At 46.0% G+C, this 27930-nt stretch overlaps 1 protein-coding gene across 9 annotated transcripts; it reads right to left on the bottom strand.

The window, feature by feature from the left end:
* Positions 1 to 207: 207 nt before the first annotated feature.
* Positions 208 to 27869, bottom strand: KIF23 (kinesin family member 23). Of its 9 annotated transcripts, XR_014213403.1 has the most exons (25): positions 25758 to 25992; positions 23086 to 23155; positions 21894 to 22022; positions 20997 to 21102; positions 20368 to 20504; positions 19179 to 19288; positions 18896 to 19069; positions 18209 to 18250; positions 17775 to 17887; positions 16879 to 17000; positions 16531 to 16633; positions 15265 to 15344; positions 15040 to 15159; positions 14537 to 14696; positions 13805 to 13969; positions 10479 to 10636; positions 9636 to 9809; positions 8400 to 8579; positions 7758 to 8087; positions 4253 to 4483; positions 3199 to 3281; positions 2475 to 2556; positions 1730 to 1800; positions 1403 to 1504; positions 208 to 837 (listed from the first exon to the last, which is right to left on the bottom strand). XR_014213403.1 is itself a non-coding variant. In XM_082198384.1 (24 exons), the coding sequence occupies exons 1-24, from the start codon at positions 27103 to 27105 to the stop codon at positions 822 to 824; spliced, it is 3033 nt and encodes a 1010-aa protein (XP_082054510.1). In that variant the 5' UTR covers positions 27106 to 27869; the 3' UTR covers positions 208 to 821. The 9 variants fall into 9 exon arrangements, 8 of the variants coding, with proteins under 8 accessions (XP_082054510.1, XP_082054509.1, XP_082054508.1 ...); XM_082198384.1 differs by lacking the exons at positions 1403 to 1504; positions 25758 to 25992 and adding an exon at positions 27029 to 27869; XM_082198383.1 differs by lacking the exon at positions 1403 to 1504 and having other exon boundaries at positions 18896 to 19066; positions 25758 to 25993.
* Between the last annotated feature and the right edge of the window lie 61 nt (positions 27870 to 27930).

Below are 27930 nucleotides of genomic sequence, written 5' to 3'. Positions count from 1 at the left end.
CTCCGGCAGCTGGGGCCAATCCTGGATATGTTAGAGGGAGAACAAAGTCATGCCACATCAAATGCCCCTTTGTTTTATCAACACAAACTTCACCCCAGATGACGGGCTGTGGCCATTTCCGACTCGATGACGTCAATGGGAGGGGAGAAAGCTTTTTTAAAAGTACTGCCAGATATGTTAGAAGTAGACAAGGAAGACCACAGAATGCAAGATGCTGTGAAAATTTATTGGCAAATTCAGCCCTTTAAAATATACATATATATCACACGTGAATATAGTCACCTTCCTACACAGATGTCTACTCATCGTGCCCCGTTACAATCATGCATAGCAAACAAAACAAAGAGAGAAGGTAGCCAGCGCCGAGAGCCTCATCCTTCCCACTGCTCAGAATACATTGGCAGGAGAAGGCCTTCTCCACCGGTTTGCAGGGGCACAGATGCTCCCAGTCTAAGGACAAAGCCATTCCCAGCTGAAAGCTTGGGCAGGACTGCCATTCTAAACAGGCGTCAAGATCATTCTAAAGTGCATCAGGACAGCTAAATAAATAGCAGCACATTTTTAATACAGTCTCATAAAAATACCCATAAGAAGACAAAAAAGGTGGCAAGGAACACAGCTGAGCCCTATGAAAGGGAGTCTTGTATCCAGTCAAGAGGTAACAGAACAAAACAAGGTTGTCTTCTTCAATGCCACAACAGAAGAGAGCCAAAGGAAAAAAATGTACTTTTATTATATATTTGGCTCTTTCCTTGCCTAGCATATGTAGGCCTGCAAATAATCCCTTTGCCAAAGAAGTCCTAGAAGGAATCTCCAATAGTTCATGGTTTTCTGCGCCTGCAAAGGAAAGAAAGGTTTGTGGTCATCCCTCACACATACCAAAGTTGGAAGGTCATGATCGATGTAAAATTCTCAGCACACAAGCAGAGCCCCTTGCGATGAGGCAGCTCCCAAAACCTCCTGATGCCCCCGCAGAGACTCCTGCAAGAGGCTATTTCCGGCCCTTTGGCTCCAGGAGCTGCCGTCGCATCCCAACATCTACCCCACCCCTACCCAGCAGACAAAACCTTCAAGAAAAGCTTTCTGCAGTTGAGCCAATTGGTCAGGAGGGGCCGACGTAGGGAGCAGCAACTGCCCAAGGCAGGGCAGGATTTGGCAGCCCACAGAGGACAAAAAAGGATTCTAGCCTGTGCGGCTGTAAAATATATGTGAGCAACACCCAGCAAGGAAATCCAGAAGCCACTGAGGGGAGGGGGTGTAGAGTATGAGCAGGCTTCCTTGTCCTATGGAACATCCTGCCTTCTCTGTAACTCAAACTCAGCACTACCTTAGAGGTTTCTCCAGGTCCTGATGATAGCTTTTCCCCACTCAGAACTTTCAGTAACTTTTTCTTTTCTTTTACCTCTGATGCCCTCTTTCCTGCCTGTTAACATGTCTTGTAAAACTGCCATGTTTTCGTCCCCTGAGCTGAAGAGATCACTTTCACAGCTTGGTCGGCACCTATCTGCAAGAGGCCAAACCTCAATAATAAACTCTGCCCCCTCTGCCCCCCACCCCAAAGCCAACATCTCCCAGGCACAGCTCCTGTTCCGTCTTCAGGCCCTAAGCAGAAAGCCTGGTTCTGGTTCCAAACCCAGCTTTCTCAAGAACACAAAGCTACAAGCTTAGGGAAGCAGAAAGCCTGGTTCAGTATTTAGGAGTGAGGGGTGAGAAGGAGAGAGAAACATACTTGGGCTGAGCGTGGTGCTGGTATCCAGGCCCCAGGTGAGAGCCTGCCTTCATCTCCACTGCGACAGAACACTGGACAGAGAAACACAGAGAGACCACATGGGATCAAGAGGCAACTCAGAAGCAGTCTTTGCTGCCCCCCCGGGTTACACCAGGACTAATACAGTGGTACCTCGGGTTAAGTACTTAATTCGTTCCGGAGGTCCGTTCTTAACCTGAAACTGTTCTTAAACTGAAGCACCACTTTAGCTAATGGGGCCTCCCGCTGCCGCCGCACCGCTGCTGTGCAATTTCTGTTCTCATCCTGAAGCAAAGTTCTTAACCCGAGCTAATATTTCTGGGTTAGCAGAGTTTGTAACCTGAAGTGTATGTAACCCAACGTACCATTGTAATAATAATAATAACAACAATAACAAAAAATATATAGTTGTATGTTGCTCTATACCTGTCAGGGCAATTTACAACATAAAATCACAAAATACATAATAAAAACGACAACCCAATAATCCCCCCCCTTCCACAGCACATTTTAAAAGGGCACTAGATGGCAATCAGCCAAAGACCTGGTTAAAGAGGAAATTTTTTGGCTGGCACCTAAAGGTGTATAATGAAGGTGCCAGCCGAACCTCCCCGGGGAGAGCATTCCACAAACAGGGAGCCACTGCAGAAAAGGCCCGTTCTCGTATGGCCACACTCTGGATCTCTCGTGGAGGAGGCACACGAAGAAGGGCCTCCCTGGAACTTACTCTTGTTTCTACATCTGTCCACTCGGACTCTGTACCCTCCTCTGCAGGTGAACGGCTAGAGGGAGACGATCTTCGCTTGCGGCTGGAAGAAGCAAAGGAACATCAGTTGAGGGGAAGCTGTGTCCAGCTGATAGAAGCAAGCCACAATAGGGCGCCTGGCTGGTTCACAAGCCAAGGCCTTCAAGGTCAAACCCCCTGTCCAGAGGTTAGGTGAACTAGTCACAGATTAACGGGTGGGGGAGCAATACCTGCCCCCCACATCAAGACTGCCATCATTTTCTGACAACCATGTTTTTTGTCTGTTTACTGAGTATTTTTATACCTTTATCTCAAATGGAGCCTGTTTTAAGGATAGTTCTATGTTTGTATTGAATTTTATGGCTACTCATCTGGAAAAAGCAAATGGTTAGTTTAAAGGATTGCTCATCAAACCTGATCCTGCCCTGAAAACTTCAAGTCTGATCAAATCCACTGGGAGATGCACTTCTTGGCCTTGCAGCAGGAACCTGCCTCATATTATTTACTAGCCTTGGGTACACAGAGTTCTCCAAGTTTCTTACAACGTATTAAAAAACTTAAACATAAATACTTTATGTCAGGATACTAAGTTACAGCGGTCTCACTGGGCCCTCCCCCTACTCCCAGGAGCAAGAGAAGCCCCATGAATGGACATCTTGGTTCTGTGCGTTTTAAGAGGGCAAGAAATCTGGGCTAGAAAACTCACCCTGTTGGAGACTCTTGCTTCAGGGTCTCTATCTCTGTGAACTGGACTGCCTGGCCACCTCCTCTGGTCTTGTAAACATCACCCTATAAGACAGGAACAGTGAAGAAGCTCTTTGCATCGTGAGGGGGGCAGCTGAGGTTCCCACTCTTGTATTGTTTTAACTGTGCTCCATTTTTACAGATACAGTGGTACCTTGCAAGATGAATGCCTCGCAAGACGAAAAACGCGCAAGACGAGTTTTCCGTTTTTTGAGTCGTTCCGCAAGACGAATTTCCCTATGGGCTTGCTTTGCAAGACGAAACATCTTGTGAGTTTGTTTCCTTTTTCTTAAAGCCGCTAAGCCGTTAATAGCCGCTAAGCCGCTAATAGCCGTGTTTCGCAAGACGAAAAAACCACAAGATGAAGAGACTCGCGGAACGGATTAATTTCGTCTTGCGAGGCACCACTGTATATAGATCAGGCCAGACCAGCCTAGGAAGCCTAGCCTGGGTTTGAAGGCAGTGAAAATGTAAATTGATGCAGTAGAATCACGTCGGGGGGGGGGCTGCATTCCAGGAAGGGCACGTATATGCTAAAAACATACCCCTAAACTGCCCCCAGGCAACCATCCCTGCCTTTCTTGCCAAGCTCTGGGATGCTTTCACAAGAACTCGCAGGGCCATCTGAGTTCCCGTGAGATCTCACAAGGGCATCTCTGAGCCCAGTAAGCAAGTCTGAGAGATTAAAAAGCACTTTCCATGCCAGGAAAACTCAGTGCAAAAGGAGCTTTGGAGCTCTCTGCCCTGCATGCAATTAATTTCTGGGATTTCAGCCGGCCAGCTTTCAACTGCCCAAGGTTGAAATCATGCCAGTTAATGGTGTGCAATATGCATTTGTATGCATCTCTCCACATGCCCCTCTGCTCTAAATGTGTAGAATTCTAATGGCCCCACAAGAGTTCAGCTGCTTTGCAGCCCAACAAGCCTCAAAGTTTGCTTGGAGGACTTTGTTAGAAAACAGGCAGACATTTGGGAAAGCTCCCTTGCCTGCCTGCTTGATTTCTGGCCCCCTTTACCTTGATGAGCTTTGTCTCAATCTCCCCATCGGAAGCCAGCTCCTGGTGGGTCAGCATGTACTTGTCGCACTTGGCTAGGGCCTTCTCGTTGGCAGCCGCCACTGTGATGGAGTGGGGGACGTGGGGCTGCATGACTGTCTCAGTCTGGACATTGGAGGCAGGCTTGTGGTCCACCCATCTCTCCCCAGCTGAACGAGAGCGCCTGTGCCGGATGCGAACTGGCGGAGCATTCTAAGTGGGTCCCAAAAGGAAGAGAGAGATGCAAAAGGGGATGAGCAGCAAATTTCACCCAAGCTTATCTTTGGAGAGCCAAGTCAACAAAGCAATTCAAAATCTTTAGTCACTTTATTCTCATCCCCAACTCTTAAGATATCCCTTCAGTGTCATGCATAAATCTTATAGGTGCAATCGTAGTATTTTGGGGAGGGTGGAAGAGCTGGAAAAGGAAGAGCAAAGGATAACAAGTAGTCTTGATTTTAGAGCAACAGTGTTGAACGCAGGCACATTACCAGGCTGGGGGCAAGGAGGGTGGGGTCAGTCCATGGGCAAAACTCTTCAATTCCAATAGGCCAAATCAAGTATGCACACAAAAGACAAGACAAATGCAACACCCCCACCTGCAAAGATTTCCTAAGTTGGCTGAGCATCAAACGTTCCTGCCTCTTTGCCTTTTGCCCTGCTGATGGACACTCAGATTAAATGCTCCAGAGGTAAAATGCTGTTTCACAGCCACACAGGGAGTGGGGAGGAGAAATGTTGGGACAAGGTAACCTTTGCTCTCAAGTAGGCCTGATCACCATTATAAGGTCCAACAAGCTGCCCCGGCCACCAGGTTTTCCCAGGACAGTCCTCACCCACTTGTGAATCTTCCAATGCTTTGGACCACAGCTCCCATTAGCATGACTGCTGGACATGTGCTCAATGGGAGCCACCATAAGCAGCTGTGTAATGTGGCTATAGAGCAACAGGAACCCAGAAGACCAGCTTGGGGAGGGACCATGTAGTTCAAGAGCTTTGGATGCAGAAGGCCCAGGACTACATCTATGGTCTTGGTTGTTGGGTGGGCCAAACTAGAAGCGACAGGAAAGGCCCCTCTCATACCAGAGCACAGAGGGACAAATAGCCTGGGCAGCTCCATGCACTTATAATTCCTTTCTCATGAAGCCCTTGATGTAGGGCAGAGGGGAAGGCAAGGGGTGGGGGACCTCTGGCATTCCACATGGTTGGACTACAAGTCCCATCAACTCCAACCTACATAACCAATGGTCAGGACTGATGGGGGCAGGTGGCTCAACCATGGGGCAACCCCACATTCCTCACATCCCAGAAAACCTAAGTAATAAGATTTCATAGGGGTGTATCCAATGCTTGTCCTACTCAGAGTAGACTCATTAAAGTTATTGGGCATGACTCACTGAAGCTCATTAATGCCAATGGGCCTACAGTGGTGCCCCGCAAGACGAATGCCTCGCAAGACGGAAAACTCGCTAGACGAAAGAGTTTTCCGTTTTGGAGGTGCTTTGCAAAACGAATCTCCTATGGGCTTGCTTCGCAAGACGAAAATGTCTTGCGAGTTCCTGCGGGGTTTCCCCCCCCCCCTTTTCTAAGCCGCTAAGCCGCTTATCAGCTGATCCGATAAACCGATAAGCCGCTAAAAGCCGCTAATAGCGCTAATAGCGCTAATCTCTCAATGGGCTTGCTTCGCAAGTCGAAAAAACCGCTAGATGAAGAGAATCACAGAACGGATTCTTTTCGTCTTGCGAGGCACCACTGTACTCTGAGTTGAAGTAGCATCAGCTACAGCCCATGAACTTTGCCTCCATGGTCACCTATGCTTAGCCTACAACAATGCATTGTAGCAGCCTTGTTGCCCACAGTGACCATTGCCCCATTCCATGGAACTAGCCTGTTAGTTATACTGGTCCACACAGCACCCCAGGGCTCTAGAAGAACCTTTCCCAACCTGGTGCCCCCTATCCTTCTGGACTACAACTCTCATCAGCACGGCTAATGGGAAAGACGAGTGCAGATTCACACAGTGTGACACAAACACCACTGCAGCCTGTCAGATGCACTTTCCAAAGTTTTGATTGCCCTTGATTGATGCAGAGAAAGAAAATCAAGAACTCTTGATTGGAGGCAAGTACAGTATAAGTTTTCTGATTTACAGCTGATTTGCATCGACAGGCTGATTTCACTATTTGAAGATGTTTAAGCAAGCTGACATGTGTTTGGGACTGGCTGGCAACAGATTTAAGTGTGTGCTTTAAACAATCCCAACTGAAAGAGATTTCAACTACCGTATTTTTCACCCTATAGGACACACTTTTTCCCCTCCAAAAATGAAGGGGAAATCTGGGTGCGTCCTATGGGGCGAATGCAGGCTTTCGCTGAAGCCTGGAGAGCGAGAGGGGTCGGTGCGCACGACCCCTCTCGCTCTCCAGGCTTCAGGAAGCTCTGCGCAACCCTCGGGAGACCTGCTCCGAGGGTTGCGCAGAGCTGCCTGCAGTCCCCGGCTCAGCACAGCTCTGCGCCGCCATCCCAAGTGGGGCGCTAAGTCCCGCCCCGCTCGGGATGGCGGCGCAGAGCTGCCTGCCGTGCCGGAACTGCCTAGTTTGCTGGAGCTCCTGAAGTCTACTCCTGCCTTTGGACACGCCACTGCCACCACCGCCGGGGTGCTTGCAGATGTGCGCCGCCATCCCGAGCGGGGCGCTAACTCCCGCCCCGTGCCGGGACTGCAGGCAGATCTGCGCCGCCATCCCGAGCGGGGCGCTAAGTCCCGCCCCGCTCGGGATGGCGGTGCAGAGCTGCCTGCAGTCCCGGGATCAGCGCACTTCTCCCCATTGCCAGCCCCACAAGCTCGGGGGACAGCGGGGAGGCAGAGCGTGCCTTCCCACTATTCCCCGACCTGGTTCTTCCAGCCCCGCACCTGGGGGGGAAATAATTGTTTTTTTCTTTATTTCCCCCCAAAAAAACTAGGTGCGTCCTATGGGCCGGAGCATCCTATGGGGCGCAAAATACGGTATTTGGAAAGCTACCTCATAGCAATTTAAAGCAAGAAAGATGCAAGTTTTACATGTTGAGAAGTCTAGCATACAACATATTTCAGATCTTTAAAATGGAGAGTCAATTAAAAGTAGCTACCCAGCCCCAGATGCAGGAAAGCTTACAGCCATGGGACAAGCAGAGTCTGGCTAGAATCCATCTCCTAGAAAGGTTTTGTTTGGGCTCCAAAATTAAGTCCCAAACTGGTCCGCGAGCTTAATTCAGGTGGTCCACAGTGGATCTGTGGTGCAGCTGAAGGTGGGAGATAGCAAATTAACTATGCATGTTAATTTTTAAATTTTTATTTTTACTGCTTCTTTTAATTCTTATATATTGTATTCACGCAATTTTGCTTTTGCTGCGCTCTCCATGGCTTTCAGGGGATGGGGAAAGGCAACCCTTGAGCCACTATGCCAGGCTCACCCCAGCGTCAAGCCCCGCTAGGAGGAGCAGCACTAACCCTGCAGCACAGGTCCTCTTCTACCTCTAGAGCCTCTCTAGCGCTGGGGACCTCGAGGGCGCCGGTCCAGCACATGCCTCGCCTTCTGTCTGACATGGCACAGTGCCTAGCTTGCTGGAGCTCCTGAGGTCTACTCCTGCCTTTGGGCACGCCACTGCCACCACCGCCGGGGTGCTTGCTGCTCTGAGTAGGCGTCCTCTGCTCCCATTCCGAGACGCAGGAGGCCACCGAAATGCTGCTGCAGGAGTTAGAACGCCTGTGCAGCTGTGGCTGGCTTGCGGCAGGCAAGTTGGTGGTGTTAGGGAGCTGAGTGACACAGGGACTAGAAAACTGAAGAGAGGTGCAGTTAGCAAACAAGGAGAGGGAAGAGAGAGTCAGCCCCCAGATTCCGGCACAGGCAGACACCCACCGTGGCCCCCAGATCTATTGGTCTGAATTAAGCAGATTTACAGAGGGTTTGGGGGAAAGAACAAAAGCAGGGAACAGAGGCAGGGACTCAGCGCACTCGCAGCCAAATTCCCTTACTGGACTACAAAATCCCCTAGCCCCAGAAAGCCACCCAGGCTGAACAGTTCAGCTTCTCTAATGCTTCTGCCCGACGCACAGACAAACACACATAAGAGACACTTAAAGACAACCTACAGGGACTGGGGGAGGCGACAGGGACCTCTGCAGGGGCTTCTCCCGATCCTTCTCCCGAGAAGGCCGCTCCGGTTTGCTGCCCTTGGGTTCCGTGACGATGGCTTTCAGCTGCTTCAGTTTTTCATCTTTCACCCAAAGCTTGTTCTGCATCTCCAGCTGCTTGGCTGCCACCCGCCGCTCCTGCGAGAGAGAGAGCGAGAGCCAAGTGGTGCTAGGAAGGGCTCCGGACAGAACCACAGGAAGAGAAGATGCTATGGGCCCGTGGAAGAGGACATGTTCCCCCCGCCCAAAGAGCCTTGCAGGTATTGAGCAGCAGCACAAAGACTGTCTTTCCTGCGGGATGGACACCACAATCACACAGATGAATGATTCCCTGGGCCCTTGGTGGGGGTAGATAGGATCCCCTTTTGCTTGAACCAGAGAGTTCAAGTCAGCAAAGCTTTTGGGACATGCAGACTTCCTCAAATCCCTTTCATATTGTCCCAGTAGAGAAGAGACTGAGCTGCTGGGCATGGTACAGGCACCCAAGGATGCCTTTGCAGCCATGGTAGGGAGGAAGAGAATGAACGAACAAAAGTCCTCAACATGCCATGGGCACCCAAAGAAGTACCTTTCTCTTGATCAGGCTTGAGGGGGGAAACACACACAAACACAAAAACCAGGAACGAAAATCAATATATCTCATGCACACAAATAAGCAGCGGACCACATAGATCAGCAGGAGCTTCCCAAATTAGCCAGGAGTCCAACAGCTCAATTCCTTCTGCATAGGAGGCAGAGCAGAGAACTAGACGGACTGCATTAACCCTTTCCTGCCAGCTCTCATACGATATATGATATATTTATTGTCATTGTCCCATGCAGGACAACGAAATTGAAAAACTACATAAAACTACATAAAACATTCAAAAACCCCTAATGCGTAGCAGGGAATGGCTCAAATGATCTCCAGCACTGCCTCATGGTAAAACGACAGGGAGCAGGGAGTAGCATAACATGTGCATTGCATACAAAAGGTCATGGCTTCCACCCCTGGCATGTCCAGGTAGGGCTGGGAAAGACTGAAACCCTGGAGAGCTGCTGGCAGTCAGTGTAGACAGTACTTAGATGAACCGATGGTCTGATTCAATATGAAGGGTCCTAGGAACTTCTGCCTGGAAGCATTCGGATTGTGCCTCAAGCAGCTTGCCTCCAAAACAGTATTTACCCCAGTGTGTGGGCACACACAACACTTACGCATTCCTTCTCCCACTTCATTGTTGTCTCCGTCACCATGCCTTGCAACCGTGCTTCAAGGCGGCGCTTGTCAGAAACTTGTCTCTGCAGCTTCTGGCTCTTGCTTTCCAGCTCCTGCTGCAAGTTGCGCTTCTCCTCTTCGTAAATTGTTGTCGTTTTCTCCAATATCTCGATCTGGTAAGACAAAGTCCACTTTCTGTTACCAGAACTTCATTTTCACACCCCCATGCTTCCATATCCACACCCACCCTTACATCCAAAATAGAGGGGAGGTTTGGGGGCAAAAAAAGAACCTGCACTGCAACTGAATGTCAAAACGTGCATAATTTGAAGCTGTCAGGCATGTGCTAAGAGGACACCCCTGTTTCAAGACGACAGCCTCAAAAATGATCACCGCTGGGCAAAAAAGCTATCATACTTGCAACTTCTAGGTTAGCATAGTGCTCAGCAAGTTACAAGAGTCCCACTTGCACTGGGGTGGGGAGAGGAGAACAGGGATCCTTTTGCACTCCATCCTGTGGGCAGCAGGGCAGCAGTCAGTGGTGGGCAGAACCATAGAGACTCTTATGCACAGGCCACACTCCAGCCATACAAAAACCAGAAAGTTCTCTCTCTCTCTCCATGCACACACACATGGCATTCTCAAGTTTTAAGGACACATTCCAGCCAGGCAAACACCCTCAAGGAGCAGAGTTAACAGGGGTGTGTCCTGAGTAGCATCCTAGGGGCCAGATGGAGAATGCTGGAGGGCTGCATTTGGCCTCTGGGCCTGAGATGCTGCACTCCTAGACTTATGTGAAATAGGCCGCATGCTTAAAGAACATAAAGGCACAGAACCCAAACCTTGTATTCCAGAGTTTTTGCTTTCTTTTCTAGGCGTTCGATCTCAGTTTTCTGGGCTGCTATAAATTTTTCTCTCTCGGCCATTTTAACTTGTGCATAGTTCTCCTTGGAGACGATACTGGAGTCAAGCTCCTGAAGCATCCCCTTGACAGAATGCACTGCAACAAAAGAAAAAGCAATCTGCGTTACTGACTGGATTATTTTTTTTTAAAAAAAATATTTATTACTTTTCCAAAAATTTAAACACTAAAAAGACAATACAATACAATACATTAAACTAACAAAACAAAACAAAATAAAATAAATCAAACAATTTCATTATTCCATCTTTCATTCACTTATTTCCACGACCTCCTCACACCTCCCTTTTTGTATTCCACTTCTATTAATTATTTCAGCAATTCCTTTCCATCTTCCTCTGTTTTCTAGCCTAAAATTATCTTAACTCATTCTAACCTTATTTTTCCCTTTAATACTCTATTAATCTATTTATACTTAACTCCTTATAACTTTTCTACTAAAGCCATATAACTTCATTCCAACATTTTTCTAACATTCATTAATTTTACAGTATTTCTGTAAATAGTCTTTAAACTTTTTCCAATCTTCTTCCACCGACTCTTCTCTCTGGTCTCGGATTCTGCCAGTCATTTCCGCCAATTCCATGTAGTCCATCAACTTCATCTGCCATTCTTCCCTGGTGGGTAAATCTTGTGTCTTCCAATACTTCGCAATGAGTGTTCTTGCTGCTGTTGTTGCATACATTAAAAAGTTCTAGCCTTCTTTGGCACCAACTGGCCGACCATGCCCAGGTGCGTTACTGACTAGATTAGGCCAACTCTCCAGAGAAGCCTGGGTCATCCCATGGGAGCAACATTATGGGATGTGTTTCTAAGACCAGAGTAAAAGCATAAGGCTCCCTTACCATTTTTGCCCTTAAGAGGATGGATGTTGTTTATATAATCTTGTTATATTTATATATTTTTTGTATGTTATATATGCCACCGTTGTATTTTGCCATGTTATTATGAAATGCAGTGTTTACTTCAAAATGCCCTCCTGTTTTCTTTGTTGTAAACTGCTTTGAGAATGATTTCTTTGTGGAAAAGCGGCATGCTAATAAAATGAAGGAATCTCTCCAAAGATGTGGAAGCACATTTGTAAAATGGGAAGTATGTGGAAACCCTCATGTGACAGAAACCAGAGGAGAAGAAAATATCAAAGTGCTTCAAGTGGTAGATACGAGGATAATTCACTACCAGTTGCATCTTCTGATCAGAAAATAAGGCATTCCTGTTTAGAATCTGATACATTAAAACTAGTCATACCTTGGTAGTCAAATGTCTTAGTTGTCAAACAAATCAGCTCCCGAATGTCGCAAACCTGGAAGTGAGTGTTCCGGTTTGCGAACTTTTTTTGGAAGCAAACGTCCAATGTGGCTTCCAATTGGCTGCAGGAAGCTCCTGTAGCCAATTGGAAGCCACGCCTTGGTTTTTGAACCGTTTGGGGAGTTGAATGGACTCCCAGAACTGATTAAATTCAAGAACCAAGGCACAACTGTATAAGCAAGAAGACTACAATGGCTAGATATCCAATGAAGCTGAGTGTCGGATGATTCAGGAAAGATAAAAGAAAGTGTTTCAACACACAGTTAAACTACGGAACTCACTCAGACAAGAGGCAGTGATGGCCACCAACCTATATGACTTTAAAAGAAGATTAGACAAATTCATGGAGGAGGCTATGAATGGGAATAAGCCATGATGGCTATGCTCTGCTGCCACAGTTGGAAGCAGCAATGCTTCTGAATACTAGTTGTTGGAAACCAGAGAAGGGGAGAGTGCTGTTGGGCTCAGATCTTCCTATTTTCCACACTCATCTGGTTGGGCCACTGTGAGAAAAGGATACTGGACTTGGTGAGCAATTGGCCTGATCCAGCAGGCCCTTTCTTGTAATAATAATAATAATAATAATAATAATAATAATAATAATAATAAATTTTATTTATATCCCGCCCTCCCCAGCCAAAGCCGGGCTCAGGGCGGCTAACAACAATCAAATAATCAGTCAAATAATCACACAATCTAAAATATTTCATTATAAAATTAATTAAATCAAATTGATGGCAACCAATTATGCAGAATTATGTGCAGGTTGCCAGAGGAGGGAGTCAGGCTGCGCCCTGACCAAAGGCCTGGCGGAACAACTCTGTCTAATAACTATAATAATAATAATAATAATAATAATAATAATAATAATAATAATTTATTATTTATACCCCACCCATCTGGCTGGGCTTCCCCAGCCACTCTGGGCAGCTTCCAAAATATTAAAATACTATAATACATCAAACATTAAAAGCTTCCCGAAACAGGGCTGCCTTCAGATGTCTTCTAAAAGCCTGGTAGTTGTTGTTCTCTTTGACATCTGGTGGGAGGGTATTCCACAGGGAAGGCGCCACTACCGAGAAGGCCCTCTGCCTGGTTCCCTGTAACTTGGCTTCTCGCAGTGAGGGAACTGCCAGAAGGCCCTCGGTGCTGGACCTCAGTGTCCGGGTAGAAAGATGGGGGTGGAGATGCTCCTTCAGGTATACTGGACCGAGGCCGTTTAGGGCTTTAAAGGTCAGCACCAACACTTTGAATTGTGCTCGGAAACGTACTGGGAGCCAATGTAGGTCTTTCAAGACCAGTGTTATGTGGTCTCTGCGGCCGCTCCCAGTCACCAGTCTAGCTGCCGCGTTCTGGATTAGTTGTAGTTTCCGGGTCACCTTCAAAGGTAGCCCCACGTAGAGCGCATTGCAGTAATCCAAGCGGAAGATAACCAGAGCATGCACCACTCTGGCGAGGCAGTCCGCAGGCAGATAGGGTCTCAGCCTGCGTACCAGGTGGAGTTGGTAAACAGCTGCCCTGGATACAGATTTGACCTGTGCCTCCATGGACAGCTGTGAGTCCAAAATGACTCCCAGGCTGCGCACCTGCTCCTTCAGGGGCACAGTTACCCCATTCAGGACCAGGGAATCCTCCACACCTGCCCGCCTCCTGTCCCCCCAAAACAGTACTTCTGTCTTGTCAGGATTCAACCTCAATCTGTTAGCCGCCATCCAACCTTGTGTTCATAAGATGAATTTTTTAAAAAATGGAATAGCTGAGGCGTGGTGGCCCCCGGCTATTATTGGACTCCAACTCCCTTCAACCCCAGCCAGCGGCCAGGGAGGATAAGAAGTGGACTTCAGCAGCAACAGGAGGACACCAGGTCAGTTACCTCCAAGGCAGAAGCACCCTGAGCTGCCTGCATAACGACTTTTGGCCAGGAGTCATACAGCTCACCGTTTTTGGTGAACTCTTCCGACAGCATCTGCCGGATGCGATGGCGTTTCTCAAGCACTTCGATCAGTCGAGGAAGGGTCTGGTCATCATGGATGTCCAGAAGCTCGCAGGAAGACATTGGGGGGAAATTCTGCAGCAGCACCTCTGTGATAGACCGCTCCCGATCTGCAAGAGACAATGAAGCAGCTGTTTCAAGAACATATCTTGGCCAGGGCTCTGGCAAGCTCCCAACAGGAGGAATAGCTGCCAGGATGCTCTGTACAGAGCCTGGATCCCAGGTGCATGGAGGGTTGCTAGAACAGGGCACTCTGTTAATTTAAATGCACGCCTATCAAGATAACCACAAAAAGACCTTAAGGGTTAATACACACACACACACACACACACACACACACACACACACACGTATATTCTAGGCCAAACCTCATATGATACAGTGGCTGAAGTGCAACAATACCCTGATGCCTTCTGTGAGAAGGGACTGGCTCTGCAGCAGAGGAGGAGGAGAAAACAGTGGTAGTTTAACCCTTTTCCTCCACCCCTGCTGCTCTTACCCAGCTAACACTGAATGTGAGAACACAGGTCCAGAACACCATGTTCAGGCAGTTCTGTGTATGTGTGTACAAAGCAGGAAGGATTAAGACAGTTGAATAAACTAGAATGAGAGGTCTATGTTGCTGGTTGTTTGATAAATGCCGCTTTGGGCACTCTAAGTAGCCTCTTGTGATTTACCTCCATCAATCGGTCCACCTCGGATTTCCAGCTGCCGTGAGAGCTCCTCCCGAAAGGCCTGGTTCTTAAACCGTCGACCGGGGATTAAGCCGCAGACTGGCTTCTCAGCAGGCCTCGCAACCTCTACTTCTTGGGTGAGCTCTGCGAATCGCAGGACTTGCTACAAAATAATGATATATGGGAGTATGTAGGATCTGGTACTTTACAACACAATTAAACAGGAAATGGAGACATTAGTCAAGCCTAATTACACACCAATAGATTTGCGTATGCAAGATCTAAGGATTTCACATTATTTTCTCTCCCTCCCACCCACCCTATAAGACGCAGCACAAGTTAATTCTGCTCTAAAAGGTAGTTCCACTACAGAGCAGGTTTGTGCTTCATTATTTGGGTCGACCAGCCTCCTCAGATGTAAAGTTCTTATAAATAAAGGTAGCCCTCCCCTTCATCCCAGTTTCAGCAAGATGAGAGCAAGGAAGCTCAAAGAAGATTTAGATTACCAAACTCTCATCGTAGTCTTCAGCCTTTGGGTTCACACAGACTATCATGCGCACTTTGCCTTCTCCATCAAAGTAGTTCTTGAAGAGATGGGTTAGTTTAGAGTCTCGGTAAGGGACCATCTAAAGAAGAAAAAAGTCCTTAAGTTCTAAAGAAGAAAAAAGTTATCAGGAAGAAAGACTGCCAGGGGAGAGGGGGACCCACAGAAATGGGGAGCAAGCACACACCTTGTTGGTCCCATAAGTTTGGTTCTCCCGCAGGGCTTCAATACAGGTCCTCAGCGTCATTAGGGACTGGTTAATATTACCTGGAGGGGAAAGGGAAAGGTGTAGCCCATTATTCACCCCAAACCATGCCTTGGTCACAATACATGGTTTGAAAAAACAGGGACATTTTCATACTGTAAATTTCCTGCTCTCGGGAGAGTAAAGGGCACTTTCTATATATTTTGCCCACCAGGAGGCCCTCTCAGACTGGACTGTAGTGGAGGCTAGCCAGTTTGGGCAAACGTGGCACTGCCCCACAATCTCAGTCTGCCCTCAACCAGCCCACACTGTCTTCTTAAATACATCCAGTCCAGGGGATTGAACTGTCAGCTTCCTCTTCCTGAAACTCAGAAGAGAACCTTTTGGACAGCATTAATCAGCCAATATATCAAAGCCCAGTTTCATTTATTTCAGTCCATTGTTATTGTCCAAGGGTTTCCCCTCGGAGGCTGGGGGATCTCAAGTTCACTGGAAAACCTTTTATCAGCTCCTTCTCCAAGACAGAAAATCTATCACAGGCTGCTATTGTGACAAGCCATTATTCTGGTTAAACTCCATTTAAGAAAGGCATAAGAAAAAACGTCCCTGATGGCCTTAACCTGCCCATCACTGCCACTTGCCAATCATCCAAGAGGACAAAGCAGAATCAGAGGTTAGCAGGGTGAGTCAAATGCTCTGCTCACTCTCCTAAGCACAGTAAGAAAAGCCTGTTTTCTCTGGCAGAGTAAGGAGGAGATTTATTGGGGATTTAGAAGCACTGTCAGTGGGATTGGCACACACAAGCTGCACTCTAGTTGTTGCTTGGGTCATCTGAAGAGAGCCAGCCCACCGGCACTAGAGACAGGCTGGCAGTGCTCATAGCTTAAATCCATTGCAGCAGAGGTTGCTGTTTCTCTTCTTGATAAGCTAAAGGATGGGAAACAATCCCCACCCTCTGATTGTGAAAATGACCCAAGTCCCTGCTAAGGGAGGGGATCTAGAAAGAAAAGGTGGGGGGAACAGAGATCCTCCTTTGTAGTCACAAGGCAGGGCACAGTCTGGGCCAAGTTAGCCCCGCCTACTCCTGATGGGGGGCAACCCCAAAGGAACTGAAATGCCCTCCTTGCTCTATCAGAGAATACAGTTTCCCACCAGGCTTCAATGGAAAGCTTTCATGAATGGAGCTAGATTTCGTTTTCATGCCCGAAAAGGGTGGCAAAGCTTGGACAAGGAAGTCACAACCCCTACCTGCTTCCCGTAGTCTGTTCCCTTCTGCTTTGGTTCTGTTTGTTCTCTCACTCCCTGCTAAGTCAACCAAAGATAACTGGCTGAAGGTTATCAGCTCTCTGTCCTGCAAGAGAAGGGAAGGAGTCATAGTTTTAATAAAGAAACAACCACAATGAGAGAAAAGAATCTTCCTCCACAAGTTGAAAAGAGCAGCAGCTCTTTCAAGGCCTTGGTTGGGAGACCTGTAGCCAGCTCTACATCCCATACCTTGGCTATCAGATGGGAGTCATTTTATGGATCTACCTTTTGGGAATGGGTTGGGGGAGAGAAAAGAGCAGCTGTGCTCTCCTTAGCCCCTCTTGATTTTACCTGTAGAACATTATCCCCACTGGCATCAAGTGGCGCCTGGGCCAGTTTGATCAGGAACACACTATGGGAACGGCTGGATTCACGATTGAGCTGAGTGTTTGCAATGCGCCTCTTCTTTTGGCCTGTTTGATAGAAAGCAGGAAAAAGTCCTTTAATCTAGCAGAGACTGAACACATAGCAATCAATAGCATTCCAGGTGTTGGTGCATCGTGGTGTGCACACAGTTCTAGGAGCCATAGCTGAAGGTGGTCCAAGCTAGAAAAACATACAGGAAAAGGAAGCCAAAAGGGGCAAGGCTTGGAGCACCATTTTTTCCCAGAAGTCAATATATTTGGGGAGGGATGTTTTGGTTGTGTGAGTGACAGCTTAAGGAGGATGTGGGGGATTTATCAAGTTGCAAATGGCACGGAAACGATTTTTTCCCTCTCCTGTATCTGGAAGTTGGGGTTAATCAATGAATTTCAATGGCAGTCAATACAGAACAGAAAAAAGGAAGTGCTAGACACAATGTGTGACTTATGGAATATGCATGAGCACAAAACAGGGCAATTAGCTCAAGTGGTTTTTAAAAGGTGTGAGACAAATTCATGGGATAATGCAATCAATGGCAATTAGTTATGCCAACTGTGCTTTCACAAGGACTGGGTATTGCCCCCACCCTCAGCAACTGATTTTCAGGGTGGGGCTAGTCCTGTTGCATTTGTGCTCTGCTGCTTGGGCTTCCTATAGGCACCTGCCTGGCTGCTCTCAGAAGACAAAGAACTGGACATTATGAACCGTCTATCCTATCAGGGCTCAAACAGACAGGAACAGGAAGCTCTGTGGCAGATGTTTTCCTCTGTGGCAGTCCTCTGCCACAAGGGCAGCACTTTGGAGGAGCCCAGGGAGTTTCCTACCTCTCCAGAAGACTTCAAAAGCTTCCTCTGTGGATTTGACTTCCACCTCCGTGCATCCTGCAACATACATGTTGTGGTTCTGATCCTCGCGGAGAATTTTGGACTGGGGAAGTCTGTAAGAGTGAGGGTGTCAATGAGAGTCGGCCAGCATCAACATACTTATTGCTAGCAAGGGGAAGCCAAAAACTAACCACGCCAAGGTCAGCTACAGCACAAGCTGCCATGCAGGATTAGCTTATTCGGGCAAGAAGGGAAAGAGAGGGAAGGTCAAGCCATTCAGACTTCATATAGGGAGGGAAACACTCAGGTACATGTCAGCTATCAACAACAAGCTGCAGGGAAGAAAAGCCAATGGGAGACATCACACCAGTTTCACTAAGTGCAAAACAGCCAACTGCACATTAACAAGAGGAAAATATAACCTGTGCACATACATAAAGTCAGCACTTCGCACTGGAGTGCCACAGCTGCTCCACCTAGCAAAGAAATTACAAGTGTTACAGGCCCACACCGCCTTTCTCCCACTACACAACCCTTTTCAGACATTTTCCCAAGACATTTTCTGCTTTTGGAATGTATGCCTGTGACTTTTAGGTGAAGTTGTGGCAGAATTTGTATGTTTTTGGAACATTCCTAAAAGTCTGTTTTGGGGTTACTTCCTATGCAGGCAGCCAGCAAACACCAGAGTTTGGAAGACTTTTGTTTGTGGGCAATGCCAGCCTCAGAAAAAAGGAGTGTGCTCAGTGATGCTTCTGCATAACCCTGGACCAAAGATGCCGAAGAAATGTTGACGAAGAGAATAGTGCCTACGCCAAGGCTAGGTAAGACCCATATTGGTACCAAAGCTGACTTCTGCAATGCATCTGTAAGCATGACACTGCTTCACAGTAATGTTCACTATTACAGAAACATTTCCTCAATACTACCTCAGCCCAATGTTCTGGAAACAGACACAATCCATTTGTTCCCCAAGGCATAAACCATCAGATCTGGAATCTATTTCCAACTTTACTTTTTGGAATCCGAAACACCAGACCACAATTCTGTCACTTACATTCCATGTAGCTATAATCTGGTTAGCTGTCAGATTCAGAGAGCCAGGCTGAAGGAAGTTTACTCACTTTGGTTTGATGGCGTCAAAGGGGCCTTCATCCAAAAGGTCATAGATGTAGTTGTTATAGATCTCAATGTAGGAGACAAACACACTGTAAACATTGTCTTCATCAACTTCTTCCGCTTTGCAGTTGTTTTGGACATTGATCATATCAGCTATTTCAGGGTCAATTTGCCGCCTGCTTTTAAAATAAAAAATAGCACAGCAAGTTGAAATTTTGATATATTCGACAACGGATCTATGGCAGTCCCTGATGGGATGAGGGTGTCCCAGCCGCCCATTGCACTTACTTGCTAGATGGAGTTTTTGGAGTTTGAAAAACTTCTCGTTTCTGACGTTCAAGTAAAGCATCGACATCACACTGCACCTCAACCCCATTCTTATCATCCAGCTTGAACACCTGAGGTTAAAGGTTTTCAGAAATAAGGTAAGTCTTTCCAAGAGGAAAGTAGCAATTTTATTTTACTAATAGTGTCACAATTAGGCTATTGGCCAGTGGTCTCTGCTATCTCAGACCTGACCTTCTCGACCTGAGAAGCAGGAAGGACAGCCAACACCAGCTGAAGATTTCTACTCAAACTCACATCCTTCAAAATTCACGTGCCTGGACCTTAAGATCAACTGTGGTGGGGAGGGGCAGTGCTGATTCAGGGCCTTCTTAGTGATAGCCCTGCCCCACACCTTTGGAACACCTCCCTCTTCTGTCATACTTTGTCATTCTGTTGGGTCTGCACAGAGAGAGGTATGTGAGATATTGGTAGTTTTATATTTTAATCATGGGTTAAAAGTGGGAAGAGTTGATCTCACTGTATTTTATTTAAATTGTTGTTACAAACCCCAAGCTCATTGATTTGATGTTTATCTGTTACATTTAGGTCTGACTTTTCCTTCAAAGAGCTCAAGGCAGCATACATTGACTCCTCCCTATCCTATGTTACCCTCACAAAAACCTTGTGAGGAAAGTTAGGCTGAGAGATAGCAACTGCCCAGGGTTCCCCAGTGAGCTTCAAATAGCTGAGGGATTTGAACCCTGGCTTACCCTGTGCCGGCTCTCCTCTTCACATTTATGATGAAGGGCAGGAAAGAAATTTAATAATCAAGCCTGTCCAACCAACAACGAAAGTTTCTAACATTCATAATGGGGAGCACTGATTCAGAACTCATCAGAAAATACGTTGAGATTTACACATTGAACTTTTGCTGTTGATTGTTTCCCCTTCATCTCAGTTTGCCTTTTACAAAAAGAAGCACAAACTCTCTTAGCTACAGAGTAAGCAGTAAGTGCAAAAGAGACCCTCTGAACTCCACCCAAGTGGTTTGCAGGGGGCTACCCTGCCTTTCAGGACTTCTTCTCTACCTGCATTGTGTGTCTTTAAATGCAATGCATCCCAACCTGTTCATTCAATGATTTATAAGTTAAGCATGTGGCAATGGGAATAAAACCGTTTACACACCAAGACTTGGTAGGAAGAGACTTACGTATCGTTTGGCCTGCAGAGATCCTATGCTGTTGAAGATCATGTCTAAGCAGCGAGGAAGCAGGCCACCGTCACCAGGAGAACCAGTCATGGTGTAAGTTTTCCCACTCCCAGTGACACCGTATGTAAAAAGGAGGCCTAGGAGTCAAAGAGAACATTTTATAGGCAAATGTCTACTTCATCCTTCTGTTTCACAAAAAAAACACTTGGGCTTACAACGAATCAAACTGTACCATAAATGCATGATATACAAACAATACAACAGAGGCAGGCAGAACAAAGAAACACAAACTTTAAAAAGCTTTCTCTACCCAGCAGGGTCAAAACAGATGTCCGTTTCAAATAAGGATTTCCTCAGTCTAGGTGCAGCTATGAAGAAAGCGTTTTAAGCTTCACCGACCTCCACAAAATGAAGTATTTTATTCAATTAAGATTGGATGATTATAGGTGTATTTGGGCTGAACATACTCCAAACCATATATGCTTTTAATCAGTACAAAATAAAGTAGATCCTAATCAATATTTGGAAAGTGATAGCAGAATGTGCAGGAGGAAATGAAGCAAGTTTAGAAAAAGAAAGATCAGTGGTTAGATATCAGCTAGAGCATGAAATGTACTATCCTCTCGTACCATTTTTCCCATGAATCAGATCATCCACTAGAGGTTTGGCAACAACATCAAACACATGTTTCTGAGTCCCACCGACATTAAAAACCTCTTTGAATGAATATTGAACCTGAAGAGGAAGACAACAAGCTGTTATGAAGCAACAAGCAAGCACTTTGCTGCTGTTTCTAGACCTCAAATTATGTCTTGCTTTTTTTAGAAAAAAAATATTGATTGCTTACTCAGAAAACTTTAAGCACAGTATGTAATAAAAATATCACTAAAATGCAGATAAAATCAGCAAAACTCTTTGAAAAACAAGCAAATCTAAAATAACTATCAATAACAGAGATAAAAGCAGTAAAATGTTTAAAAATAAATACACATAATTTATATCTAGATAGGCTTGCTGAACTAAAACAAGGTTTTCAATAGACATCTAAAAATAGATACTAGGGCTCCTGCCTAATGGCTGATAAGAGGATGTCTAGCATTGCTGCAGCATATTAATTCCTAATAAACACATTTTACTCTAATTTTCCCCAAGATCCTATTAGTTCCCCATCTCAAGCAGTAGTTGAGCATAGTCAAGGGAAGCAGCAAGCCTCTGGCTACCAGCTGCTGGGGAGAAGCGGTAGACTACTATTGTTCTCATGCATGGCTTGCGGGCTTCCCAGGGGCATCTGGTTGTACACTGGACTAGGCTATCCTTTGGTCTGATCCAGAGGAGCTCTTTGTTATGTCCCATGAGAGGGGCACTTGTCCTCTCATTACAAGTTTTGCCTTTTACAAAGCTTTAATTTGTCCTCCAGGGAAGAAAGTTCCCTGCAAATGTTAAAGGATAAAGCAGATCCAAACCTAAACTCAACAGAACCTCAGTTTTCAGCTTTTGGTTGCTGGCCACTTTCCAGCAGGCTTTACCTCCTTATACTCCCCATTGCGGAAAATTCGGTATCCATCTGGTGGGTGAACCTGGACTGTTGTGGTATTGATCACTTTTACGCAGCATTCTTGGTCTGGCACACTGAGTGGGCGCAGCCGGCAGTACACCTGAGGAAAAAGTGCTTAGAAATGTCACAGCTTGCAGATTCCAAGTCTTAATAAGCCTAGCAGGTGAGATAAACGAAACTTCCACCACTAGCCCCCATTTTAGGATGAAGAGAGCCCACCACTAGGTAGCCAAAACAAATGCACCAACACAGAAGGCTGAAGGTATCAGCAGGCTGGGGGGGGGGGGGAGACGACCCACGGTTTGCAGAAATATAAAAGGTGTTTCTGAAAGAACCCTAAAGAGGACCACTGGAAAGAAATGCTGGAAAGAGAAGAGGCAACAGCAAAATTGATTTCCTTGGATCTTTCATTAAAATAATTTCTTTCTGTGAACCAAGAAATTTGCCCTCAGGACTGGAAGTGAGGACCTCCCACAGAGACAGAAATCCAAGATTTTTAATGTAGCTGGGAATCAGTGTCTACCACAGACAAAAAACCTAAAACATATTTCCACTTATTGCTCTCACAAAGGACTGTGTGACAAAACTAACGAGCATCTTGTAGCATCAGAAAGATCAGCCAAATTAAAGGTCAGCTGTCACCACAGGCCATTATTCTTTTAGCACATGTTTATACAGTATACCTAAACCAGTCTAACCATTGATGTATTTATGTGAAAGGATCCAAGGGGGATCTCCCTGACCTAGGAGAACAAAGTTCAAATTCCCACCTGATCGGGAAATGCAATGGGTGACCTTAGGCCAGCCACTGCCTCTCAGCCTACCCTGCCCCATATGGTAGACGTGTGGGCAATATGGAGAGTGAGAGAGCCATGAATGCCACCTTGAGTATCTTAAAGAAAATGTGGGATAGAAATAAAAGTAAATAAAAGTAGCAAAGCTGTGAAGGGAACCTCTGACTGAGACCCCAATTAATTGTCATAGCAGATAATGGGTGAAAGAGAGAATATTCATGGGAAACATGAAGTTATGCCCTTATTTGCTTACGGACTCTGCCTATGTTGATCTGCTGTCAGAGCATCTCACCTATTCATCTAGAAAAACACACATCACATGAGGTTTGCATTTACATCCCATGTCCATCCCCTGTATCAGCCACTTACCCCAACAGGGTCCTTCAAATTGTTGCTAGATCCATTTTTCTGCCCAGGCTTCCTTGGAGTTTTGGTTTTCCTGGAAACAAAAGAAAGAAAAACCATCAGGCAAGCCAATCAAGAACCAAGGCACACAGGGGACAAATAACCTGACTGCTCTGGGATCAGTGTGACAATAATGCAGGAGCATGCTTCAAGTCACCTTGTCAACCACAAGCCATGTGAAATAGTTTTCATTGATAAGAACAGCTAAGGCAGAAAGGCACTGCACTACTAATGCTACTTAAACAAAATATCACATGCAGAGCATTTTAGTTTAGAAGATATGCAATCCCACACACCCCTCCTTCTCCAATATTGTGGCTTTCAGCTAAAGGCAATCTAGAATGGACTCCAGGCCAGTCTTAAATGCTCTGCTAGAGTTGAAGTCCATGTAAAAAAAGAATCTCAAACACAGAGGAGACTAGAGACAGGAGGAACAGCAGAGCACACATATTTCTTTTGTTTATATCCCTCCACTCTGTTAAAAGAAAAGGTAGTCAAGGTGGCTTCATCCCTTCTGGACTCTGCCAGCATCATCTCCTATGCTCTTAAAAATTACAGTGGTGCCTCGCAAGACGAAAAGAATCTGTTCTGTGATTCTCTTCGTCTAGCGGTTTTTTCGTCTTGCGAAGGAAGCCCATTGACAGATTAGCACTATTAGCAGCTTATCTGCTGATCGGATCAGCTGATAAGCGGCTTAGCGGCTTAGAAAAAGGGGGGAAAGGGGAAAAAACCAGCAGGAACTCGCAAGACATTGTCGTCTTGCAAAGCAAGCCCATAGGAAATTCGTTTTGTGAAGCACCTCCAAAACGGAAAACTCTTTCGTCTAGCAAGTTTTCCGTCTTGCGAGGCATTCGTCTTGCGGGGCACCACTGTAGATAGTGAGCTGGTTCACAAGGTAAGAGTCGTCAACAGGCTCATCTCAGCTATCTGTAAGACCTATTGCAGTCGTTAATAGTCGGCAACAGGCTCATCTCAGCTATCTGCCAATCTCCCATTCCCACCACCCTTCTGAGTAATACCCCTCCCCACCTTCACACTATATAGAAGGATCTGGCAACTTCTGTTTCAGTGTATCTGAAGAAGTGTGCATGCACACAAAAGCTCATACCAAGAACTAACTTAGTTGGTTTTTAAGGTGCTACTGGAAGGAATTTTTTTATTTTGACTATGGCAGACCAACACGGCTACCTATCTGTAACTAGACTCTGGAATGTTTCTGCCTTCATATGACACAGCTGATGCCTGGAGAGGAGCATCATTTGTTTTAAACTAGCATTTCATGGCAGGAACCTGTTGCTTTTAACTATTGTATGGTCGTAGTATCACAGTGCTTATAAATGATAGAAATGCATAAAGTTGAAGGTCATTACTGTATTAGAATCTAACCTTTTTTCCTTTGCCATTTGTCACTCTGGAAAAAGCTAGTAACACTTTTTTGTAACACAGTTTAGAGATATGTCCCTGATTTAGTTAAAGTAGCGTGCATAGATTATGTAGTTGCTTGTTTAGAGCATTTGTACCCTGCTCTTCAGCCAAAAAGGCTCCTACAGCAGCTTACTAAAAACACAGTCTCTGCCTACAAGCTTACAGTATTAAATACATGTCACAAAAGGAATTGACGAACAAATACAGGAGAGGAAATAAAACAAACTCAGGCACCAATTCTTATAAGTCTATTAGCAGCTCTTACTATGGCTAGCTAGAACAGAAACAGTTCAGGGCCAGATACAGCCCAGCTTCCAATCTCTCCTGTTAAGACAGCCTGCTACCAAGCAATACAAATACAAGAGAGAGAATCTCTCATATATAATCTATGCTATTTACCGGTATATAAATTGATATACAGGTTATAAAGCGAGTGAGAGAGATTATATGCATACACATCTGAGAATTTTTTCAATCTTATTTCATTTATGAATCACTTCTCACAAGGCACCCCAAAGCAATTTTCAATATATTTACTTAAGTAGAACAGTTACATAGGTAATAGTGCTAAAACCATTGCACATATAAATCAATTCAAATCTAAAACAGATACCAACTGGGTATCTCTCTCTCTACCACACACACAAGATTTTATATACACACAAGTAATTTTTAATCTTTTAAATGTGTTCATTATTTTGTGTTTCAAATTGCTGAAGCCATATCTGTAAATCTCACTGAGACAGTGCTTTAGAAGGCAATTAATTAATTACTGTACAATAATAATCGGCAACTATCTATATAAACATATGCGTGTATATGTTAAAACATCTTAATTTAGACAAGTCTACCCAGATACATAAAACAATGGTCTGTATTCTAATCTGTTTGTCGCTGCTTTTTATTTTTTTCAACGTTTTAAATAGTTGTTGAACTGTTTATACCCATTTTTTTTGTTTTATACTTTTTGTAGATCGTTTAACAAAGTTTGCAATCAAGCAGCATATATATTTTATGACATATAGATACAGAGAGAGCTAGAGAGATAATGAATGCAGATAAGTACAGTATCTCAGACATGAATCTGCACGATAGAAGGGCGCTTTTGTTCGAGGAAAATAGTATGGGAAAGAGGAAGGGAGGGAGAACTTTAAAGGGAGGGCTGGGGGGCCTCTAACTAGGCGCCACTCCACCCGCCCCGGGTCACTCACGCGGCCGCCTTCATCTCGCCGAGGCCGCCCCGCTCGTCCTTTTTCTCCCTCTCGCAGCCCTGTTGGCGAAGGTTCGGTTTGAACGTTCCCTCCCGCTTCCCAACATCCATTGCGCGGCCCGCTGTTATTCAAATCCAACCAATCAGGATGGAGCTAGGGAGGGAAGGGGCGGGGACAGGACAGCGGCCCTTCGCCGCCTTCAGCCTTCACTCCTTCTCTGCTGTCACCGCCTCCTTGCTTATTGGCCCTTGTTTCTTTGTGTGGCGTCGTGGCGCGAGTTTTTTACCTCATAAAGCAGCGCGCGGGAAAGGGAGGGAGACAAACCGCCCCGTCTCCATGGAAACGGGAAAGCCAAAGCGAGCTCAGGCCTTAACGAAGCGGGCTAGGCCCCAGATGTGCAAATCTGGTTATGAACGTAAAAAAAGACTCAAGAGGGACTGCTGCGACTTTAAAGAAGTAAACTCCCTCCCTCTCATATACACAACATTTCTTCCGATGAAAATAGGGACGTCCCATTTCACAATGATAATTTTACTTTTTAAAACCCACATATTCCTACTGGGTTGTTTCAGCCACTCTGGGCAGCTTCCAGCATATATAAAAACATAAAACAAACTTTCCTATACAGGATTGCCTTCAGACGGCTTGGGGGTCAGATAAGGCCATGCCCTCCAACATTTCTCGAATGAAAATAGGGGCACCCTAAGCAAAAGTGGGACATTCCAGGATCAAATCAGAAACCGGGACAGCTGTAAATCAGGGATGTCCCTGGAAAAGAGGGACACTTGGAGGGTCTGCTTTCTCTCTCTCTCTCTCTCTCTCTCTCTCTCTCACACACACACACACACACACACACACTGTGATAAATGCTTCACAAGAATCTTTGCTGTTTTTGGTGTAAAGTAACAGCAACACACAGGACACAGGTGGCGCTGTGGGTTAAACCACAGAGCCTAGGACTTGCCAATCTAGAAGGTCAGCGGTTCGAATCCCTGCGACGGAGTGAGCTCCTGTTGCTCGGTCCCTGCTCCTGCCAACCTAGCAGTTCGAAAGCACGTCAAAGTGCAAGTAGATAAATAGGTACTGCTTCAGCGGGAAGGTAAACAGTGTTTCCGTGCACTGCTCTGGTTCGCCAGAAGTGGCTTAGTCATGCTGGCCACATGACCCGGAAGCTGTACGCGGGCTCCCTCGGCCAATAAAGCGAGATGAGCGCCACAACCCCAGAGTCGGGCACGACTGGACCTAATGGTCAGGGGTCCTTTTACCTTTACCTTTTAACATGAACACACATTTCTCTATCCCACCATGTCAGAGCTTTTACAAGGTTAGGTTGCCTGGAGGTGACCATAGGTGCCAGCTTGAAACAAACTCAGATCAAACTGTGGTTTCGGGTCCTTGATAACTAAGCACAGTGGTGAAGAAGAAGAAGAAGAAGAAGAAGAAGAATTTATACCCTGCCCATCTGACTGGGCTTCCTCAGAGTTTCCTATGTTTGGAAGGAATGGGAAACTGCAGTTTATTAGAAACTGGAAACGGCAGCTTTCGAGCTTCCCCTGCACGTGAACAAGAGAGGAAAAAGAGCACAAGCCTGATACTTGCAGTGGTTTGTTCTCATAATGCTAAAATCAGGATTAACCAACATCATGGCTGCCAAATGCTGTTGGACCGCAACTCCCATCAGCCTTAGCCAATGGTCACGGATAATAGGAGCTGGAGGCCAATGGTCAGAGATGATGGAAGCTGGAGGGCACCACAATGGGTAAGTCAATGCTAAACCACTGTTGAGCACTAAACCATGGTTGAAGTCTGAACCAAGCAAGATGTGACTGTGGTTTGGGAGAAGATTGGTTTGGGCAGTGTTTTCCTCTCCTTGGTCAATCAACCCACACAAACTGTCAAGGTGAAGAGCAAGTGGCAAGTCATGAATAAATGGGTTGGAGGACTCTGTTCCAAACATCTCAGAGGCTGAAGGATCAGCAAGTGTGGGGAATCTATGGCCCACTGCCTAATTAGGCCTGGCATGAGTCCCAATTCTGCCTTGTGAGGTCATTGCCACAAATCCACCAGTCTCATACCTGACATCATATGTAATATCAGATGTGACACAGGTACAGAAGCAGCTGCACAGGGACAATCGGGAGCTTAAAGTGAGCTCTCAGCTTTGCTGATCTGG

Source organism: Podarcis vaucheri (assembly GCF_965113315.1).
Source record: "Podarcis vaucheri genome assembly, chromosome: 14".
Taxonomy (NCBI): domain Eukaryota; kingdom Metazoa; phylum Chordata; class Lepidosauria; order Squamata; family Lacertidae; genus Podarcis; species Podarcis vaucheri.
This window is presented reverse-complemented; position numbering and strand designations above follow the sequence as displayed.